The 23,167-nt window shown below is 42.5% G+C and overlaps 1 protein-coding gene across 27 annotated transcripts in view; it reads right to left on the bottom strand.

Annotated features, from left to right (window-relative positions):
* Positions 1-23,167, bottom strand: part of kcnma1a (potassium large conductance calcium-activated channel, subfamily M, alpha member 1a) — a 142,327-nt gene that overhangs the window by 17,177 nt on the left and 101,983 nt on the right. For 10 of the 27 annotated variants that reach the window (XM_052079985.1, XM_052079982.1, XM_052079988.1 and 7 more), the window contains 6 exons: positions 22,293-22,379; positions 22,139-22,215; positions 8,621-8,714; positions 2,232-2,358; positions 701-925; positions 183-375 (listed from right to left, as the gene is read on the bottom strand). In XM_052079985.1, the coding sequence (XP_051935945.1) occupies positions 183-375; positions 701-925; positions 2,232-2,358; positions 8,621-8,714; positions 22,139-22,215; positions 22,293-22,379 (803 nt within the window). Of the gene's footprint in view, positions 1-182; positions 376-700; positions 926-2,231; positions 2,359-8,620; positions 8,715-12,457; positions 12,539-12,883; positions 12,917-16,611; positions 16,786-22,118; positions 22,216-22,292; positions 22,380-23,167 lie in introns of all 27 variants that reach the window. The other 17 variants (XM_052079966.1, XM_052079969.1, XM_052079965.1 and 14 more) reach the window with 9 other exon arrangements.

The following is a 23,167-nucleotide window of genomic DNA, read 5'->3' as shown; positions in this document are numbered from 1 at the left end:
AAGTACAATTGATCTTCCTCCTAATTTTGATTCTTAGAAAGTGCATGAAAATACAGTCATGGTGATTGCTATCTTCCATCCTCCCCAAGTCCTCATTTTTAAAAATATTTGACTCCCCTTCCTTCCACAATCTGTCCCCTTGGGCCACCAGCACAGACAGAGTCTGAGAGGACGTTCCTTACCTTGGGAATTAGCCTGCAAGACCCCGATGCTGTCATCAAACTGCATAGACTTGATGTTGAGTGACGCCAAGATGCATTCTTTATCCTGCAGCGAGGCATCCTCGATATTGTTCTGATTGGCTGACAGTATTACGCACATGTCGCAGAGGTTGATGTTGACAGCCCTTAAATCTGCCCGACTTAATGGCGTACCCTTTGGGGTGAGGCAGCAACACAGAGGGAGAGAGAGAGAGAGCAAGACAAAGAGAGAGGGAAACAAATTGAAGAAGTGAACAGTGGCGTTTCGCTGCGGTGAACTCGCTAGCACCATTTTGAAGTGAAAAAAACATTTCATGGATGTGGCTGCGTTTTGGAGGAATGGACTAAAAGGACCGCACTGAAGACTTGTTTGAATCATCCGCCACATCAGACCTTTCTAGCTCTTCTGGATCTTGTCACAGAACAATCCTTCAGTTAAACCGCAGTGAACGTAGCATAAAGAAGCCACTGCTCCGACTGGAACAGCGGTGTACACTCACGGGCAATATGGAGACCTTGGGGAAGTTGTGTAGCGTCTCCCACTCTCGCCGCAGGTAGTCCAGTGAGCCCACAAAAACGATGGGCTTGAGTTCATGATAATGGAAGTTGCTTGCTCTTAAAGGCATCACCAAGTTTCGCAGCCCCACTAAAGCGGACGTGACATCCCCAAATATACAGACCACCACATGGCCGCTCAATACCGTCATGGAGGCTTCACTCCGAGTCTGCAGACACAAGAGGGATGGGGAAAGAGCACAGAAAAAAAAATAATGAGGGGTTGAGCTACCTGTTACATGAGCTGAGAAGGGGAAAAGTAGAAGTTAATCATCAACGTAAGAGTTTGATTATCACTAATCCATAAAATGTCATATTTTGCTTGATGACCAAGAGCAGCTGACTTGGAGTCAGTTGCTGATGAACGCAGTTTGTAAGACTTTAGGCAAGTTGGGTAAATGTGACGCAGGCTGACTAAAAGCACACGAGTTGTGGGAAAAATAAGTCACGTGATTTAAAAAAAAAAAAGTCTAGTAAGTAGCTTTATTCAACTATTAACAATAGTAAAATCAGAGATTTTGAAGGATAAAAAAGAAAAATGTTTGAGATAGCAAAGGTACTATTCCCATAGCATTTTATTTAACTGCAGAAAGTGTGAGGCATTTCAAGTCAGGAGTTGATTGGAGAGGAGGCGATTCTTTCCAGAAGCAAAACAGGCTTGTGTCTGACGGGGAATCTCACTCCCATACTTGGGGTATGTCCCCATTTTGTCTTGGTTCCTATCAATTAAGCATCACACTTGACGGCGGGATTAACTGTTGACTACTTATGTTTCCGCACCGTCACATATGATAGATGCATCTGCCTGAAAAATGCAGAAGTGCAAGTCATAAAAACGAGGTGGGAAGGACAACAATTTAGGCAAAAGCAGTAAGCGGCCCCAAACATTTATTTGGGTGAATGACACAGCGGGGATGGCCTCTATTCCAATGTAGATGAGGAAATGTGATCATTTCGTGTTTTCTTCAATAATCATTAACTGTTTGGCTCATGTTTCGTCAAATAGAATTGTAATTCATTCTTTTAATTGGGCAACAATCACTCTAAAGACAGGCCCCTGACAATACCATCTCACGGTGAATGTGTGGCAAAAATGCAGCTTGTCGCATCGGAATGAATGTTGTGTCGTGGCCTTTGTGACGGCATAAATGATTTACGGGTCCACCTAAACGCTTGCAAACTGCCCAGTTGCAAAGACGTCGCAGCAAATGCATGCGCGGGACGACTGCAACGCTGTTCACTTAAACCTAGATGCGGATATATAGAAAGAAAACCATAAACTCACCTTGAAGCAGAGAGGCAGAGAAAGAAATGTCAGGACATATTAGTATGTCATTGGATGATGTCACAAGTGTGGGGGGGAAACTCTGGAGGATACTTACTTTTAGTTTCTCTAATATTTTCTATGTGAGGCAATTTATTTTATTTTTTATTTTTTTTAAACAGCATGTAGTCGTAAAACTGCGCTTCACTCACCAGAATGACTTTTTCGATGTCTTTTGACGGGCACCAGTGAAACATTCCGGTGGAGTCATACCTCTTCACATTCATATCCATGTTTTCGATTTGTTCATTACCAGGTATGAGAAGAGGATCGTGTCGACTGCAAAACAACAACAATAGCTTCATGCAAGACCATTCCGAAGATGAGCATCATTGCGTGGAAACGGAAACATTTACACCGAAGCTTTTAGGCATTTAAAATGTTCATTCAAATAGTGAAGGAAAACAAGGGCCTCCTGCACCTCTGGATTTGCAGTGTGGGCCATTGCAGTAAAGTGGAGATTGTGGAAAATAAAGCTGTAGCTAAGGCATAGCAAGAGTTGAAGCTAACTTTGATGTGTTTATTATTGGAACTTTGAGTAAGTGGGATCTTGTTTTTATGTGATTAATCCATTCCACAAAGTCTGACTAAAATTGAATCACACAGAAAAACCAAAGCAATACTTCCCATAGGAATGACTACACATTCAATCAATCCGTTCTAGAGTCTGGAATCTACACACCCCAAAATATTGACAGATTAAATGAACATTTAACACACACTTATTGAAGAAATTTGTTATTATCCTGTCTGTTTTTAATTTGAAGGTCCGACTTTCAACAGGCTGTGTTATGCCGGTGTTGTCTGCGTGTTGGTCAGCAGACCGGGAGGGTTATAGAGTTGTTAATAAAAGCTTTTATTATTAAAACCAAGTAGATGGATTCAAATTTGGACACATTTTGGACAAAAACAAAAATACAGAAAAAACCAAATCGTTTGAAAAGTAGAGCACACAAAATGTTACAATCTTACATCATTCACATTGCATAAGCATTCAGTGAGATGGACTTCCATGTAATTCCCTATGCTGTTTCAAACCCCTTGGGTGCATACTTGCGTGGCATTTGGGGAATCGCTATGATATGCTGTGATCTATTAATCAGCGTTCGGTTCTTCTTTTGCCGCATTCTGCCTCAGCGACAGCGTTTTCTCGGCGCAGACACGCAATTTCTGAGGGAATTGCAATTTCTACTTCTGGTCCTTGATGTCAAGTCATCAGGAAGCTCAAAGGCGCAGGCTGGCGCTCGCTCGCAGCGGCAGCGAGAAGAGCGGCAAGACTTGAACGTTACAGACAGACACGCCACACAACACAGCGCCAATTACCAGCTTTTAGCCTCTTTTTCCAGCTCCTGACGCTACGCCGTGCAAACAGTAAAAGGTGCCAACAGGCTCCCACTTTAAATATTTCAAGCATTTGCCCAATCACATTCCGCCTCCCCAACTGACGGCCATGAATGTTTCAGCAGCGTGTCACAAGCAAGCGGGCTAATCCACAGCGGTGGGGCGTTGAGTTTTATCCAGTGTAACACTGACCATGAAAGGGTTCCTGTCAGTCCGGCTTTAACGCCGCTCCTGTTCTTGCGCTTATTCTACAAGACGTCTTCTCACAGTTGCTACAAAGGCAAGACAGACATTTTGATCCACAACACTGACTCGGGATATAGAGCAGAAACACACAGTGCAGTTCTTTGCTTTGGGCTTTTAATGTTTTGTTGTTGTTGTTGTTGTTTTTTTTTTTTTTTTTTGACGGTACTTTTGTAAAATTCAGGGTATTTAAGTTTTAGTTAAACATTTTGAATTAAGATTTTAGTTTACGTTTAACTCTTGGAAGCCTGTCAAGGAAGATTTTGTGTCATTTAGTTATGTTTTGTTCATTTTCAAGCCATTTTGGCTGTGTTAAATTAATAACCCTTTTATAAGTCGGATTTGTCAGAGGATATCCAAATCTAAAAATGCATTTCCTTTTGTCATCCAAGGTCCTCAAATTTACCTAAAAATGTAAAACAACTAAAAACAACAAGCAATTAAAAAAAAAGATTGCAAACAGTGTTTCCTAGGATTCTTGTGGAACCTCTCTTGGTTTTTGCTGGAAAATTAATGTAATTAGTACTTGGGCCAAATTTTCATCAAATATAATAGAAATGGCACCTTTGGCACCGTTTTGCAGTGTTTTCGCACCAAGGAACTATGTTGAAGTTTGAAGTTTATTTGAGGAGCTTCACATAGTGCTTTGCCACCATCTTGTAGCATCTATCAGACATTCTAAACCCTTTTGGGGCTGGGCATCAGTTAGTCGCAGATTTTCACGATTTGCAGGATGTTAACTACTAATACTAATAATACCAAAGTAATCCTCTACCGTAAGATTTTAATTTGTACAACTGGGTTGCCATTTTTTGTTCTTACTGAGTCTACACCAAATGGCACGACGTTTCCCCATTTACAGTATGCAACTAAAGTTCACATCTTTAACTTTTTTTTTTTAATTGTGCCTTGCTACTCAAATAAGATCCAGTTTCACTACTAGTGGTGTGTATATCCAATTAAGTTGCCGTACATGTGTGCATCGGCTCCGAGTTAGGGATGAAATCTCCGAAATACAATCAATATTTGATCATGTATATTTCAGGCTGAAGTCAGAGTCATCTATATATATTGAACTGAATGGAGACGTGAAGTTATAAATGTGAACGATATAGGGGGAAACAGCTCGGGAATTTGACATACATCTCTCTCTCAAATCATCACTCAGCACTGTCATTCACAAACAAGGCTTTGATGGCGGGACTTTCTTTCAATCTACATTTGCCTTGCCGAAAATTGGCAGAGAAAGAAAAAAAAAACAAGCTGTCAATTAGCCACCCGCCTCTCCGCTTCGCTCTATCAGTTAGTGCAGGTGATAATAACACTGACAGTTTTTACACTCAGCCCGAATCTTTCATTCGGAGCCGCGTATTGCGCCAATCAACCAGCCACCGCCACTTCAATCTGCTCGGCATCGCTCGCCTCCTCACTGGGGCTGACTGGCGCATGCCTGCGCCTCCCCTTCTCTTCGCTCGCTCTCTTCCTGTGTGTCAAGAAAGCTATCTTTCACCCAGCTGTCAGCGCTGTGACTGGCAGGCTGTCACCGACGCCACACACCTCCTCATCCTCCCCTCTGCCTTCTCCCTGCCTCAGCTTGAACCTTCCCCCGGGCTCAGGCAGAGCAGACAGGGGTGCCACGCCCAGGGGATATCGGTTCCAGATGACACTGTTTTTTTTTTGTTTTTTTTTTTGCGATTGGGATGTGCGGCGTCACTCACGGCCCCGTCACAAAGGTTTGCGAAGACGGCGTTAATGCAGCGGTGACAATGCGCACCTCGTTAGCGAGGTGACACATGGGGAGAGGCTGCTGGGAAAAAAATAACAGTGACACGGCCAGGTCAACGCAAATGAATTTATGTCGAAAAATATGAGCGCGGAGACTTACTCATCCATACATTTTGACTTTAAATTGGGCTCAAAGTTGTTTTCTGTTTTGGCAGGGGCTGGTAACTAAATTGAGGAAAAATGAAATAAAGGGTTCTTATGATTTGTTTAGTGGTTTTGAAACTCATGAAAGTTTTAAGGTAGATTTTTTTGGTATATGTTTGAATGTTTATGTTGTGTTTTTTTTTTGTATTGTCAATTGCTTAAATTTCATGTTTTGTTTTCAGATTAAAAAAGTGTTTGCAGTTTCATGTTCCGTTTTTAGGTCTAAAGATCACTTTTATTTTTAATCCCAGATTATACCCAGATTGATTCCGGTCGCAATAACAGACTTTTACAAACACACACACACAAATGTATGTTGAAGTTACTTAATTTCATTTCTGTCAAATGGCTGCACAAAATAGGATTTTATGGATTTAGATGTCTGGTCAATTTAAAAAATGTATTTGGATCCAGATTATTTTAGTTTAAGTGACCATTTGACGGTTTGCTGCGGATCTACACAGTCCAATCTATTCACTTTCAAATGACAGTAAAGACAAGTTTCAGGATCCGGACTGAGTGGTAAATCTGATTCACCTGTCGTATGATCAAACCCTATGACCCAAATTAAGATTACATGATCTAGTTTTGGAGGCGCATGCTATCCTTTTAGTTCAAATTGGTTTTGCCCTCGGAAATAAATCTTTTGGCAATGAATCGATTTTGATTGTGTTTGCCTCGCTGGACAATACATTATTTCAGGAGAGAAGAATTTATATAGGACAAGTATTTCCTTAATAGTATGTGCCCCCCACCCCCACCCCGCCGCAGTGTCTTCCCCTCCCTCCGTTCTTCAGCAAGTATTTCAAACAGTTGATTTATTCCAGTGCAACACTCTGCAGTCACAAACTGGTGAGGGGTTTGCCGCTCCCCCAATGCCTCCCTGGCAGACTGCGAAGGCAGCCTCGCGCTTTGAAAATTCTCCCCATCATGCAAACTGACAAAGGCGTGCTTTTCAAAAGCCCACAGCCAATCTGTTGATCATTATTTATTTACAAAGGCCTTTGGGCGGCGAGTCCTGTAAAAACCATACTCGCTACGTACGCTCGCTCTCTCGCCGCATCCCCCCTCGCCACCCCTCCTCTTTCCTTGCTTGTAGGATAAAGCATCCCTAAGGCTACCTCAAACAATCACTTTTCATTGTGCATAAAAACCCACCTTGTAAAGCACAACTGTTTAATATAAATGCTGTTATATGTTGACAAGGGCAGCCGTGGGAAAGGGGTTTTTTTTTTGGGGGGGGGGGCGCTTGGGCTGTGATGGGTAATTTGATGTTGTGCTGTGGGCTAAGACTCGGAGAAAACATCTACACCTATAACAGAGGACCTGTCATGGCAGTACCCGAGAGCCTTCAGAACACCGAAGCATCCCTAAAGCAGAGAAAACTTTAACGCAGCTTTGAAGCCGCTTCCAAAACTGAGAAAGTAACTTGCGCAAATGATTATCGCTGCGAGATCAAAGCCAAAAGGCGTATCGTATATTAGATGGCAAAAGGGGACCGTCTTTAAAGCCAAAGAGGAAGAGGAAGAAAGGGTTGAGTGCTGATATTTTGGCAAACCAAACAAACTTTTGCTGGAAATCCGCCAGGATCAACTTGTTTTTGTAGCAGCCTTCTCCCTCTGAGCAAGGGCATCTCAAACGATACTCTTGACTGAAGGCTACCACTCGTGTTTGCCTAATGGTTTTGGCAAGTGTGGCGGCTTATTAAGTGCTCGTTTAATGGAGAACTGAGGGGGAGGCCAAGAAGTACGCTAGATTAAAAAAAAACTAAACATAAAACATATAGATTTGCCAGTGCAGTAGGAGGGATGCTGCCTAAGGGAGGAAGACCTACAAAACAACTTTGTCCAAACAAAAATGTAAGCGGGAGCAATAATTCTTGTTTTCACATAATGTGCAGACTCTCGCAATTGAAACTTTCATTGTGGAATATGCCTTGCTGTCTGTTGAGTCCTTTTTGTATAAATCGACGGAAAGTTACAAATTACAGCAATTTAACTAAAGGGGCTACAATATTTTTGTGTGTCTGGAACTGATTAATTGGATTTACATGATTTCCTATGGGTCATGTTGCTTTGAATTTCATTGGATTTGGTTTGAGTTGTACTTTTTGGAACAGATTATATTGAAAACCGAGGTTCTGCTGTAATTGTGTTTATTTCTTTGTAGAGGGGTTATTCATACCCTGTAACAGTGATTCGGGCATTGTTCCTGTAAATGAAGACTTTGTATTTGGTCTCATTCGATTGTCCAGTCTTTTTACTTGATAAATACTGACAACCTGTCAAATGTCTCGAACCACAGAGCTCTCACCTCACCCTCATTAAGACACAGCCAGCATCGTAGCTATGTGTGTTCCTGTCCTGTTAAATCTTCGCCACGGCGGGCCTCTCTGTTTTTCCGCGCTGTCATCCCGCTAACCCCCGCCTTGTAGCTTGAATACCTTAGCCCTTTTATCCTTCAAAATCAATTAAGAGAAATGTAATCGTACAGGACAGGATAAAAGGAAGGTAATATTTGAATTCATATTTGATTGTGGCAATACAGCTCGCATAAGGCCGTTAAGTACCAGAAACAGAACTCAAAGGGGTTCCCACAATAGAGAGGTAGCCTCGGGGCAAAGTAACTATGCAGGTCTTTCTGATTGGCCGCTGGTGTCATTAGTGTCAGCATTGTTTAAGGATTACATGTAGACCTGACCGGAGGAAGTGACACTTCAGACTTTAAAAGCAGCCGAGGGGGGCTTTGTGCATTTCAAACGACTCCTTGCTGTCGTCTTTTTGTGACAGAAACATGATTTCAGCTCCGTCATTAACAGCTGACAGTGTCCCAACCTAAACAGCCTCAGCCCATCAAGGCACATTTTTCTTCCTCCTCTGCCCCCCCCCCCCCGCCACCCAAACGCCCACCGTCAGCAGCATCACCTCTGAAGTGTCTGTTGTCTCTCCATCCCTCCCTCCCTCCACTCTCCTGCATCTGTCTTCCTCCTCCGTTTGAAGGCGGTGAGGCGAAGGCAAGCGTCTCTTACCTCATCATTTTGGGAGAGCAGTTGGGCGAGTTCCGCATCCCTCCGTTGCGCTGCTTTTTTTTGGGCGAGAGCGTTGACGGATGCTCGTCTTCGACTGCAAACACACGCACACAGTGTCAGAACAGAGATAGAGACGGATGGGGAAGTGAGCTGGACCTGACATGAAAATAAACAAATAAATCGTCAACACTCAATCGTAGCATACGCAACAAAAAGTGAACAGAAGACAAAAGGGTAAATTAATAACTCGAAGAAAACCAAGATAGATTATTAGTAATGGGGGAATCTTTAAGGCAGGAGACAACCTTGGAGAAAAACCAATTGACCTGAACATGACGAAGAGACGAAAGGGCCTTCAGTTTTTTTGCAATACTGTATTCTTTATGCACAGGGTTTTCTTTGGACCTCAAGCAGTCTGCATCAGAATGACCACGCCTACCTACGCCATTAATTGCCATGTAATGGTAGAGATTGTCATTGTCATTGGATCGTGGGCAAAAGCAATGACAATGAGATACAGTAAAGAGAGCTTATAAAGACGGATCCTCATGGTGGCTTCTTTTTTGGGACTCTTGGAAAAGAGCCTGTCTGGCCCATTATTCCAGTTCTAGCGCAGAAAAATGGCTCTTCTACTGGTCTACCTCCATGCCAAGAGAACACTCCACACACTTTATGAAGGACACGCTAACAGGGTGGGGGTGGTGGGGGCGTGAATTAGAGGGCTAGACATGTCAGAAGTGGCTAGTAAGGACAAATAACCCTCCAGCAGACGAAGGTCAGGACTAGCTTGGGAATTAATGATCCGGGAAAGATTAAATATTCAATTTTGGGGGGTTGACACTTTGGTCGCAAGCACTTTGCAAGAGTTTTCCAGATTGAAAGGACAAGGAAGAGCAGCTGGAGTGAGGTCAGGCCCGGCCCTAGTCTGATCTTCACTACTGTCTGCATTTAAGAGCTTCCGCAACACTGTAAGTTACTCTTCCTGCTGCACCGCCGCACATCTGTATTCGTCCTTGGGTTAGAAATCAATAACCGGCTGATATGAGCGCAAATCAGAGGACACAAAGAAAGCCTGCTGATTCCAAACAGATGGAATTTCCCAACGTGTCAGACTTCATGGTCTAAAAGTGGTCTATTTTTAATGACTTTGTGTCGTCTGCTGCTGCTAAATCCCCATCAACTTTTCAATTGTTAACCATCAAGGTGGTGTCGTTACTTTCAGCCAAGATCACACAAAACAAGATCAGCGTTAGAGGACATACTAAGGATGGGCAGGATGAACAACAATGTGCAGTTGCAATACATTTCCACTAGTTGGAAGCACCGAGCAGTTCATTCAGACCCAACTAGTTTGCTGCCTAAACGTGTTGAAACACCGATGGTAAGCGCGATGATTGAAACAGTATGTCTTGGACCATTCTGAACTGGCAACATGCAACCCTGGCAAAGTTAGTATTTTATTATTTCTCCAGCCCATATCTCTCTCTCTCTCTCTCTCTCTCTCTCTCTCTCTCTCTCTCTCTCTCTCTCTCTCTCTCTCTCTCTCTCTCTCTCTCTCTCTCTCTCTCTCTCTCTCTCTCTCTCTCTCTCTCTCTCTCTCTCTCTCTCTCTCTCTCTCTCTCTCTCTCTCTCTCTCTCTCTCTCTCTCTCTCTCTCTCTCTCTCTCTCTCTCTCTCTCTCTCTCTCTCTCTCTCTCTCTCTCTCTCTCTCTCTCCTGTGTTCATATTCAAACTAGACTTTTGTTTTCCCCCTTTTCTTTGTGCCAATCCAGTCGTTTTCTTTAGTCTAAACGATGTTGTCATAATATTTATTTTACTGTGAGAAAAGCATAAATAAATAAATAAATCCCAAACAGTCAAGAATAATTCTTCAACTGCCCATCCCTAGTAAGTAGAAAACGACAATTGTATTTCAACACCCAAAGCTCAGTCTCCAAGCTCCGGGCTACTCACAACCCTGAGGGGCCTGATTCACTGCGAACGGAACGGCACGCTCAGGCAATTCCGTACAAAGAAGCGAGGAAGGACAAGCGAAGCAGCCCAGGCGGAGTGAACCATCATGCAGCAAAGAGCACAGGCAGACTACTGACTGATGCATCCTGCTAAGGGTGGGGGGCAACCTACAGTGGCTACTGTGACTGTGCAGCATGGCATTACTGGGGTGGTAGCGGTATTTCACCGGCAGACTGCGGGCCCGGTTCAGCCGACTCTCCGCCAAGGATCTGGCATCTTCTGGCACCGAGATACTGAGGCGCAGTTTGGAACGGCGAGCCGCAGGCGCCGGCCCCGTGGGAAGCAGACTTCCTTTACGGTTATTAACAAGGGGGATGTGGAAGGCGCCTGGCTTAATCGAGGGGTCCTGGTTGCTTTGCAGTGCGTTTGAGGCGATTGCAGTGGAAGGGCAGCCGCTGTTTTTAACGGATCGGTTTTGAAAAGACGGTCTAACGCCATCCGTTACTGTCAAACAATGAAGAATACAAAAGTGTAAGAAAACGCTTTTGGATCATCAATTATAAATGGATACATTGACATTATCTATTCATTTAATCACATTGTTTTATCTGGCATTTCAAGAAAAAAACTCATTGACTAAAGAAAAAAAAGACCGTTTGAATATCTGACAAGGCGCATGTTGTGCATGAGAAGAGGCTTAGCTGACGTACAGGATATTTATGACACTTTTTAAAAGCTAAAATAAGCAGACAATAAAAGCGCGATCATTTCTTTGTGATTTCACGTTCCATATCGTCTTTTCATCTGCCCGCAAGTGATGACATTTACTTTGCACTTGCGACAAACATGAATTAATTATATGAGGGCTTCGCTGGAACAAAAGCGCAGGGGAAACGCAAGCTTGGCTTAAGCCAGTCAAATCCCTTCAGATGTTTTGTCATCTCAACCTAGACACCGCAAACTAATCATTTATGATAAGACTCATTTAAAAGCATTCGACGGAGGGAAGGGACCACTTTGGATTAAAATTGTGCGCGGAGTCTGTCCTCCCGTGTGTCCTGCGGCATCCTGTTTGCTTTTCATAAGACAAGAAATTGTCACCAACTCAGCAGACAATCGCATGTACTAAAGGGGTCAAGGCTCTCCACAGGAAAGCAAGGCAGCGAGACGAGTCATATCTGTGCTTGTAAAGTCGGCCGGGAGAGGCCTTTTCCTGCCTTGGGTGGGAGGGTGGCTGGTCGGTCCTTTTGGAGGACAGAGCATGCTTGGGTGGCCCTGGGCGATAAACAGACGTTTATCCCAGCAGTCAGCTGCCTCCTTGATTTACGGGGCGCCACCGATAGCTCCTGGATTCATCTGGCCCTTGTCAAACATGTACAGCATTAGAGCGCGCTCAACCGCCTTGGCAGCTCCACTGTGCTTTCTGAACAAGGCAGACGGCAACTGTCCCTTCCCGAAATGCTAATCACATGACGCTCCTGCGCCGCGTGCAAATGGATGAAGAACAACAGAAAATGTTGAGTCGAGCACGTGAGGGGAAAGCTGGCTTTTTTTGTTTTTGTCGCGTTGCCTGCGCCGCGGCAAGCGGTTTCTCGTCATCGGCATTGCGTCTGGGCACCAAGAAAATATATTCTCACCTTGTCTTTGCCAATGCTTTTGTTACAGCTCAGTGAAAATGCATACACAAATCAAACGGATATGATGATTTACCGCAGATGATTTTAAGCAGACTGTACTTCAAGGGTAAACAAACACCGTATACAGCAATATGCTACTCTCGATAAAATAACAAAAGGTCAAATGAAATGACACATGAACATGTATGGCATGTGACACTCTATATATATATTTGTTTAGTTCTTAACCAGAAGTAACAATTATTTACCTAAATTGCAATCAGCTTTGAATCGAACGCCAGTCTCTTTTTGGCTTCCACTGTTCCCTGGTGTTGTAGCGCCATCTGCTGCTACATGCAGCACAATACAAAAAAAAAGAATAATTCATGCAACTACAAGTAGTTATGATTGAACACAAAGCCATTTCGTGTACATCACACCGCAAATTGTGATTCTAAATTTACAATCTACTGTCAATATAGAAAGAAAAATGCCATTATTTACAATTACTTTTGATAGAACAGTGTTTTCAGAGTTACACTGGTGATAACACTGTTAGAATAAACACTCGGACTTAAAGTCACAAGACGACATGGTTACATGTTAAGGGAACAGGAAGGAAAACGACAGTGCTAATCGTATTACATTAAGAGCCTATAAGGCAGAAACGAGGAAGGACAGAGAAGCACACTTACGTGATCTGACATATCCATTATACTTATATTTGGCTGAGGAGAATGCAAAGACAAGTGGCAGGTCACACGGGGGGAGAAAGGATGCCGTGTAGCACACATTAGGAAATAAGAGACATCAATGTAAGAGTGCGGCATGGGAATGAAGTGAAAAAAAAATACAGTACATGCATGCACCAGACAAATGGGAAACAATAGGGACTGTAACAAATGAAGGTGAAAAACACAGTGGGGATGATTTGTGGAATGTGGCGCACACACACAAGAAAAAAGGAAATGAAATGATCTGTCCATTGTCAGGATGTGCTTTGCTTCATCTACAGTGAAATGTAAAGAGCTAAATATAACATTTTGGGGGGGAAAAAATGGCTGATGTAAACGATCAGAAAACACTTGAACGTGATAAATGCTTTATGAAATCTGTGGGACAATGCAAGACGGTGAACAGTGGTTGCAGTCTGTATTTGAAAACTGATATCTTTTAGAGATGGGCACTTGATGAAATTCCAATCTGGAGGTAATGCTCAAGCTAAGTATTCCCCCTTCCCCCCCATATTTTTTTTAGATGGTAGAAGATGGTGTGTTTTTTTGGGTCAATAAAGTACAATTACAATTTTTTTCAATAAGATGGAGTTTATATACAAGAGTTCTTTCATTCAGTTAACAGTGTGGACTTCGTCAGACAGCAAACTAGATGAGAGTAAATCAACAGCAACAAATTACGCAAACTAAATTATTGCTTATGATGCCTATCCCTAATATGGTTGAAAAGAAGTGGATCCTCTAAAACTGCTTGCCCCTTTAACACACCCACCTTTCTGAAACTGCTTTGTATAAACACGGAATTTGGGTCATGAATCCACTTTCTCTGTAAATGGTGAAGGCCGCGATGTGAAGTTTCCTGGAAATATTGTCACAGTTTGACAGACTGCACTACACCCGACGCTCGGGCTGTTGTTGTCCTGCATTTGTCTAATTTTGGAATGCCAGCAATGTTCGACCTTTGTTGAATTTTGCGTATAAAAAGCAAATGCTGGATATGTCACGGTTCTGATGCTTGTGTTTAGCATCCTAAATTAGCCACGTCTATTATCAGCTAACTATGCGTTCCAAATGCTTCGTCATTGTGAACCGCTCATGCGATCACATGTGACCCTGACTCAGGAGACACTGAACAAACACAGTGGGCACTTTAACTCAACCGGGCACTGCTGACACTCTCGACTCAGAGTCTCTTCCATCACTAAAGGTCACAATGAGCGCCCGAGGCTGGCCTCTGACACAGATCCTCATACAGCAACCCACAGCGACCCTGGCATCTGTCTGTAGCGATTTGCCCGCGCCACCAATGCGGCGAACTAACTGGCTAGCTATCAGGGGCGTCGCGAGGAAGCGCCGGACAGAGGGGACAGCGGGGTCGGGTGGAGGGGGTTGTTTCCAAGTCTGCCTGGTGGATAGGAGCTGTCAGGGCAAGTTTGGTGACAGACCAGCAGGGCAGGGAAAATGAAAACATAATTTCGGTGTCAGGAGAGATAAGGTCTGGAGCAATGAGATGCAGATGCACGGAGGGAGTGAAGATGCATGTTGGTCCGCCCCGCTGGAAGGTCACGGAATTGCCTTGGATCGATAGCATTGTACCGCACCCCTTTTCCCCATCCAGACTTTTTATGATATCATCTCCTTTTGTCTCTTGACAAATGGCGGACAGTGGTCAACAGATCAGAGACTGCGATGACAAGCTAACATGGGTTAAGATATGCTTTCAATCCAAAAAAAGAGCCAACCCGCAAAAATCACAGGTTTCTACAGCAACTGGAAAAAATGACTTATATAGGGTTGGCAGTAAGAGAATTCCTGCTAAAGAAAATCTAGTCCAGATGCACGACACGTCATGAAGTCATCACATATAAAGATGTCTTATCTGGTCGCAGAATGAAGAACAGGAAATGGCGAGAGGAAATCCAGTAATCCTTGACTTGACAAGCACTTCTTCGCTAAAACTTTGTTCAGACGAAAGGGGGGATGGAGTTGGGGGGGGGGGGGGATCCAAGGAAGGGGAGGCTTTCCTGAAATCCAACGGGGGGCTCGAGGGAGAAGTGAGATCAGTAACCATGTAATGGCCAGTAATTGGTACCGAGGGATACCAACGCAGTACCAAAGTGTATGGGGCCAAACTAAACTCATCATGGCACGTTTGACATTAATCTAGGCTGAGTCGACCGACGTCGGGAGAATGCTGAGGAGGAAATCAGATCTGCACGTCTGAGGCCCCCGGCTTTGATAGCCAGGCCTACCGCTGCCATGTTTAATTGACAGACAATTTACTAGTTCCAACCCACTCAAGATCAAGCGGCAAGGAGGCGATTCACCCACGAGCCTTCGTGCAATCACATTGGGACTCTCAACTTAGCTTCCTTCTGCTTGCGTTCTCTTTGAGATGATCATATTGTTAAAACACGGAGATAGACAGTGTGAACCAACTGTGATCTGTGAGAATAGCAATATTACAACACAACTTAGGGCCGATCATCTTATTTCAGTGGCCTAAAGCTTTCATTTGAAGTAGGTCAACAAAAACATGAAAGAAAGATGATGCTAATTGTAACAAAAACACAGACTTAAAAAATAAGTGAACTCAGGGGCTGTCAAACAAAATGTATAGTGTATAATGATAAGAACAGCAAATCATTACATTGCAGTATATCTGTTCAACAAGACAATATATCTATTCTTCATGGGCACACATCTTACCTTAAAATCATCAAAACACAACAGTCAATTTCCAGTCGTGATTATTATCACACAACTGCATGACGAAATGCAGCATGCGATAGCTAGCTGGCCACCTACTGTACTGTACAATACAACAGCACCACAGAGCCACAACACAACGCACCCACCAAAACAAACTATACACCGAGTGAAACAACATGATTATGATAAGATAAATGAGGGAGAAAAACAAAGGAAAAAAATACATGTATATGTAGAGAAAGAGTGCTAGCTAGCAAGCAACATAGATAGATAGATAGATAGATAGATAGATAGATAGATAGATAGATAGATAGATAGATAGATAGATAGATAGATAGATAGATAGATAGATAGATAGATAGATAGATAGATAGATAGATAGATAGATAGATAGATAGATAGATAGATAGATAGATAGATAGATAGATAGATAGATAGATAGATAGATAGATAGATAGATAGATAGATAGATAGATAGATAGATAGATAGATAGATAGATAGATAGATAGATAGATAGATAGATAGATAGATAGATAGATAGATAGATAGATAGATAGATAAACAAGTACTATGTTACAGGCTTAAAAATAGCATGAAGTCGACAACTGAGACGAGGCGATACGCACAAACAAAAATCGATTTCACCCTTAGATAGATTATTAGATAGAGTGATAGCTAGAATGCTAGATGGTCAGAGACAGACAGACAGACAATCACCACTAGCTATCTAGCTCGCTAACTACAAAAATTGTCAGAAAAACAGTGATCAACATTGAAGAAAAATAAAATAAAATGTGAATTATGCCACAAATCCACATTTACACCAAGTAACGAGACCACCACAGCACGTGGACGACGTCACGGCTACACGTGTCTACACGTGTACGACACGTTACGGCAGCGCATGGTAACGACACACATGGAAGCGCACGTCACAGACGACATGTAACAGCATGTGTTGGGCGGTGTCACTTACAGGCACGTAACGTGGTTGCGCAATCATGAACAGACACAGAGGAAAGTGGGTAGGCCCTCTGAAGGGTGTCCATGTTACTATGTACACTGCCTGACATGCAAGAGCAGTCTCGCTCTGAACGGCCGCAATCAAAACAACATGCCAGTTTCATTCGCTTGTAGACGGACATCTTGGCTACAGTCACGTGTCAGGATGAGAGGAGAGGAGAAGCAGCAGGTTAATGGCAAGAGGAGAAAATATTCATCCAGGGAGGAAGTCGGAAGGTCACTTCATCAGAATGTGCAGGCCTTAGCAGACTTGAGCCCCCGTAAGTGGAATAAACATGTCCAATTTAGTAAAGCTCACACTACGTTTGCGCCAAGCTGTTGTAGTAACTTTCAGCTTGTCCTATCAAAGTCAAGTCACAAATGTATTCATTGGTGTGATTCAGGGGGTCAAGCTGCGTGCTAAGGCTGAAACAGGTCAAAAAGGCAAAACCATAAGAGTGGGAAGAGGGTGAGGAGAAAGAGGGGGAGGCATTCAGGGTTGGGGGGGAGGCTGAGCAACGTCTTCAGTAGCAAACCTCAAACAAACTTGTCATACATTTTACATTGACATCCTGCAAACCGATGGGTCTGAGAAGAGCGGAGCACGTACCTGTATCCCATCATGCAGCAGCGCTACGGAAGCGCCTCTGTCCAAAAAAGGCATGGCACTATTCTATGGGCGGGCCGCACGTGCCTACTCATGCTGCCGTTTGCACAAACGAAGTTTCACTGCTCCACGCCCAAAGGGAAGCTTCACTCTCATGTGCATTATGTGTGGTTGAGTGTGTGTTTATTTTAAATTGTGTGTTTATTTGAATGACTTCCTCCTCCAATTGAAAAAAAACATCAAATTTTTCATAACTTTATACAGAGTGCATATTGAAAGGGAAGCATTTTTTTACAGTAGCGGCCGACATGCACTGACTCCCTAAATTAATGCATTGCTGTACTGTTGATAAAAGCGTGCACATGGAAAATGGATTAAAATTATATACATAGTTGTGAAATACAAAAAGCATGAACTGTACTTTGCAGTATTTTAAAATGTTTTTTTTCCGCCATTCTCTAAATCTTAAACACTAACAAGTTGACTGTTAACAAACAAAAAAAAACAATACTGTTTCGGTTTTTCAATGGAAATTTTGATGATATTTTGTTGTTGTTATTTAATTACATTTAAGTTGATCATACATTAATTACACTGGTTAATGGCATATTTTAATCAGAGATGGCTTTATGTGTCCCTTAACGTGCTGATGACGCTGATTTAAAAAAAAAAATACTTTTTTTTTCACGCACATCAAGTTTTTCAGAAGTTTCCTTTTCTTTTTTTTTAAAGTTTGACCTACAGAAGTTTGGGCGAATTGATGTTGATAGCTAGGATGTTTGAGGGGGAAAAAAACGACATTATCATTTTTTTTGTTATGAAACACTAATATGCAAGAGAAAAAAAATGACTTGTATCTCAGTTAAAAAACAATAGTAAGAAATTGCTGGCCAGTGTTCATACAAATAAAATGTCTACTACTATCAAATCTTATTTTGGGTAATTACAGTTATTGCCATGTTTGTATAATTTAAGCATTATGGAAAGTCCATCCATCCATCTATTACCTGAACCACTTTAAGTGTTTTCCACAAATAAAATATATATTTAATATATACTATTACACTGTGAAAGGACGAGTGTTCGGAATAAAAGCGAACACATTCAAATCCAATTGTGTAAGCCTGTTTGTACCAAAAAAAACCAAAACAAAAAAACTTTGGGTTGTCCAGCAACTCGGAGTATGAGAGTAGTACTGTAGGAGTACGTACTCAATTACAACACATCATGAGCACCAATAGACAGTAAACAAACACTCTTGCAGCTGAAATGCCCTTAAGCTTGTATGTGGTCTGCCTGTGTGTGAAGCCCTGAACCCCGAGGGAAGCGGGAGTGAAAGTCCCCTGAGCGGCGTCTCGAGATTGCTGTGACTTTGTGCACCAACAGTCCCCGTTCCCCATTCTCTCATTGGCCAGGTGCAAACTGAAAGCCGCCTAATACCCGTCTGGCGCCGTGACACTTGCGGCCATCTTTGACTTGACGTTGACGCGCGCCCGACAATAACATCACCGAATGAAGTCATACGTTTCCTGGCCGAGGAGAGAATGGGGAACGCAGGTTTTCAGGGACCGTTGTCCTCCCGTGCCGTGCATGCATGTGGGCTTCCGGAACATGCAGAAAAAAGTCATTTAAGTCTCAGCGACAAAGGGGGGTGCAAAGATAACTGTTCACAGTCATGAAGCAGTTTGGAGGGGAATGGCAGACATGAGCAGCCAGGCTATCGGGTCATGCTGGAACTTCTGCACTTCAGAGTTTTCACTCGGGGTTGGGGTGGGGGTGGGGCACCGGGACCACAGTCAACGTATGTTATGTTCCGATGAAAATTGACACATGGTTAAGTGTGTTGTGGAGCAATGGAGAACACGACGCAGACACGGTGAAAATGTCTTCTGACTTCTCACAAATAAGCAGATATCCGCCTAGAGGATGATGACTGAGGCTGGATTGACACAACGCGCTTTAAAGTGAAACCATAGGCATTTTTTGTGCATGGAGAAGAAACTGACGCTTGAAATCGGATATCCTCAGATCGGAATCAGGTTTATTCCGAATGAGGGTCCGGCAAGGCAGAAACACTGACGTCACTTAAACGCAGCGAGCGCTCACGCACTGTGTAAATGCGGTTCCGACATTTGACGTTTTGAGGTTGGGGTCTGTTCCTCAATTCCGGTCTTATTCAAATTGAGGTCCTTGCTTTATGGTGTTCCAGACATTTGCGGTTTCGATGATATGCCGTGTAATGAACTAGTTTACACAGCGACATGAGAAAATGTTGTCATGTGCCGCAGGAAGATACTTTCAGTTAGCGCCGTAGTTGTTTTTGTTCATTGTTTTATACTGATGGACTCCAAGTATGTGCCCTACAAATATTTGCTAAAATTATGACGGAGTGAACATGGGTTAGTGACTCAGAGCATGAGATAAAGCTATATGTTACTGAATGATAACTTATGCAGGTGTTTTTGGTTTTTTTGTGTTTTTTTTTTTTTAACATTGGCATTTAGGGATCTAGTAAGGCAGCACACAACACAACATACCTTACAAAGAGCCATTTGCTTGAATACAAGCAATTAAAAAGGGAGTTTACACCCTTAAATTCAGAAAACGAGCAACCTCGCGGTTACACGAATTTAATTCAATGGGTGTCAGGGGTCAGTCCAGGCCAACTAGACAGTAATGTCATATTTGAACATAAGTGAACCCCCAGATCGAGATGCCCTGCCGCGAATAACAGAAACGAGCGTGAAACTGACAACGCCACAAAAATGTTTCTAATTATCGTAAATATTGTAGTGGACTTGCAGTGTAAATCCAGCCTGAGCTTACAATTGCTATCAGGAATCCACACTAAATGTGAAGGGTGTCCATAGTTATTCAGAAGAGTCTTAGAGCTAATAAAATGCTGACTCTTTTTTAAAAATATCTCTCATTTCATTTAAAGTACCCATTTGCCTCATGCTGCTTTGCTGAACAGAATACAAAGGGTGGGGTTTGTTTCCTGGCACGACTGCACCATCTAGTGGCTATCGATTACTATGACCACTGAAACTGACATGGAAGTGGGCTGAAGGGTAGTCCAGATTGCTTTCATTGTGTTTTGGCAAGCTGGGATCATTTTTTTTTTTTTGTGGGGTGAGTGCTTGGTGGGATTTGAAGAGGTTCCCACAAAGCACACACACCAAACTTCCTCTGACAGATTTAAACCTTAGTTCATAGTTTAGGGCCTTTTAAATTAACATCTCACATGTGCATTACATTTCTCGAGGACTTTGCTGGAGCGTGTCGCTGTAAAGGTGTTTATTGAGTGTGTCTGTGTGTGTGTGTGGGGGCTGTCAGTGGGTCACGCTCTCTACCGTTGCCTGTATAAACTTAGTCAGAGCACCAGCTGAATGGAGCAGTGATGAGGAGGCTCACTTCTGCTGGTTTGAGCACAATGTCGAAATGAGAGGCGAGGAGTGGGATGCAGAAGCTATACTGGTACATGCAACATAGATACAGTGGGCTATTTACTGAGGAGGAGAAATAAAGGAACACTTTGGATAGTCGGACACCCATTTTTGGATTTTTACTCACAATAAATCACTAGCAGTGAGTAGTTAAAATTAAGTGGTGTTTTCCAGTGGCAGCAAGGGGAGGAAATACATCAAAGAGTGTGTCACTGGTCATAAAGAAACATGGAGGAAAACAAATAAACAAAAAAAACAACAGAAGAGAACCAAATATGAACAGATTTATTTAGTTTTTGCTACGGTTTGTCTAAATGAGGTGTGCATAGGTCAGCCTGCGAGACTGAGAGGGCGGGGCATACAATTTACCGATGATTTGTGACAGTCTAAATTCGTGAGGAATTAGTGAGTCTATTTTAGAACGCTGCTTGTTGTCACTAATTTAATTGTTACTGACCGTTGAGCTAAATAGGGGCTGTTCACTCGAACTACTGGTGGCTACAGTGCACATGACGTTTCATAATATTGACGTTTACAAATATATTGAATGAACAAAGTGCACTTTCAAATGCATTTGCTGTATTAAAGAGAGAGAGAGAGAGAGAGAGAGAGAGAGAGAGAGAGAGAGAGAGAGAGAGAGAGAGAGAGAGAGAGAACTTATGGCTGACCCGTATGTATATTCATTTGGCATTTAATACATAATTTTCAAATAAATGTTGTAAAAATACAAATTATTTGAACTCTATACATGGTCTGTATTTCTCAAATGTACAGGTCTCAACAAATTTGAATTTTGTCAGAATGTAATTTTTCAGCCACTGAATTTAAAAATATAGTGATGCACTACTGTGAGTGAAACGTGTCGTAATTTATTTTCAATGAATTAAATTCCAAAACCAGCACCACAAAAGATAGAACATAACCTTTTGAAAACTATTTCCCTCTGCTTCATGAATTTGTATTTTAGGCAGCTTTTGATTTGAACTCCTTAAATGAATGAACTTTTTGACCATATTTGAATTTACTGAAATGCATCTTCAATTATGCTCTGTAGTAATTTACCATAAAATAACGTCATTGTCATTGTGAATCTAATTAATATGTTCAATATATATTATATGAGTGGAGCGACACAATGTTTAAATGGCATAAGTAACTAAAAAGATGACATAAACTAAGAAGTATTTACACAAAAGTAAAACTGATGATCATACCGTACCATATCGGATGCTACTGTATATACAAGACACCTTTTGAGCGTTTATTTACCTTAAAACATACACTCAGTGCCACAGTATAGAGCGGCAGCGACGAAATAGGAGGAGTAATAGCAGAGTTTAAAAAGTAGCAAACGGACGGAATGTTGGGGAATGAGAGGGAGGGAAGGAGAGGAGAGGGACGAGAGAGAGAGGGGGAGGGGGGTACGACGTAAAGGCCGGGATACTCACGTCGTTTGCAGCCGCACTTCTTGATCCGCTTGGGGTCAGTGATGTCATCGTGACAAGCTTTGCAATAGAAGAAAGCTCTGAAAAGACATGTGCGCATTTTGAGGACATGATTCCCAACTCGCTTGTGGGACAGCGGCGAGTCATCGGCGTTCACCTCTTCACTTCCTTTGCATCGCTGGCGATAAAAAATCCCAGCGTTCCTTCCTGCATCTTGACATGGTTGCCCGGGTTGATGAGGATGCTGGGGAAGGGGAGACATAGCACACCGGGTGCTCATTAACTTTGGGGAACAATGCCCATGCTTACGCTGACACCACATGCTAATCAAGAGGAATGGTACATACACGCTTTCATTCGAAAATCTTGGAGATATGCAAATGTCACCTTATTGGAGCACTTTTTGTGCTATTTAAGATAAGAAAAACTTTATTTGTCCCACAATAGAAAAATTTGCAATATTTATAATACAGTTCAACAATAAAGTTATTCGCTCGCTCATGGATATATTTTATGTATTTCAAATATAGCATTGTATTTTCACAAATTATATTATTTTAATATTACAAGTATTCTATTATAGTCCAGTATGTGGGCCACGTCTGTGCACCAATATGGTTCCTTCACTGACATGAGCTAATTAGGGCAATTAAGCGGTTAATCACCACTATTCAAGGGGGGAAGGGACTGAGCCCTGGGGTAACTCCTCAAGTTTGTTTATCATTGCTTGAACAATAAACATATCACAAAGTATGAATCCAAATACTTGCATGTAATTCCTAATTATATTTCAAAATAGGACACACTCAAAAAAATGGCCAATCGATAATTGGATTTTGAAAATTTGGGTGTATCGTTTCAATCCTAACAACTCAGGCTGAACTACTCCTCAACCTATTGGTCCAGTTGCATCATGGCAACAATACTTCCTTGACCACAATTACTACTTTCCTATAAGCCAGGGCTTTGGTGGAATCTCCTGGCAAGATAGAAAGAGCACAAAAAACCCCAAACAGCTACGTTTCTTAACTA

Source organism: Hippocampus zosterae, chromosome 11, assembly GCF_025434085.1.
Source record: "Hippocampus zosterae strain Florida chromosome 11, ASM2543408v3, whole genome shotgun sequence".
NCBI lineage: Eukaryota > Metazoa > Chordata > Actinopteri > Syngnathiformes > Syngnathidae > Hippocampus > Hippocampus zosterae.
The sequence above is the reverse complement of the archived record's forward strand: the minus strand, read 5'-3'. Positions and strand labels throughout refer to the sequence as shown.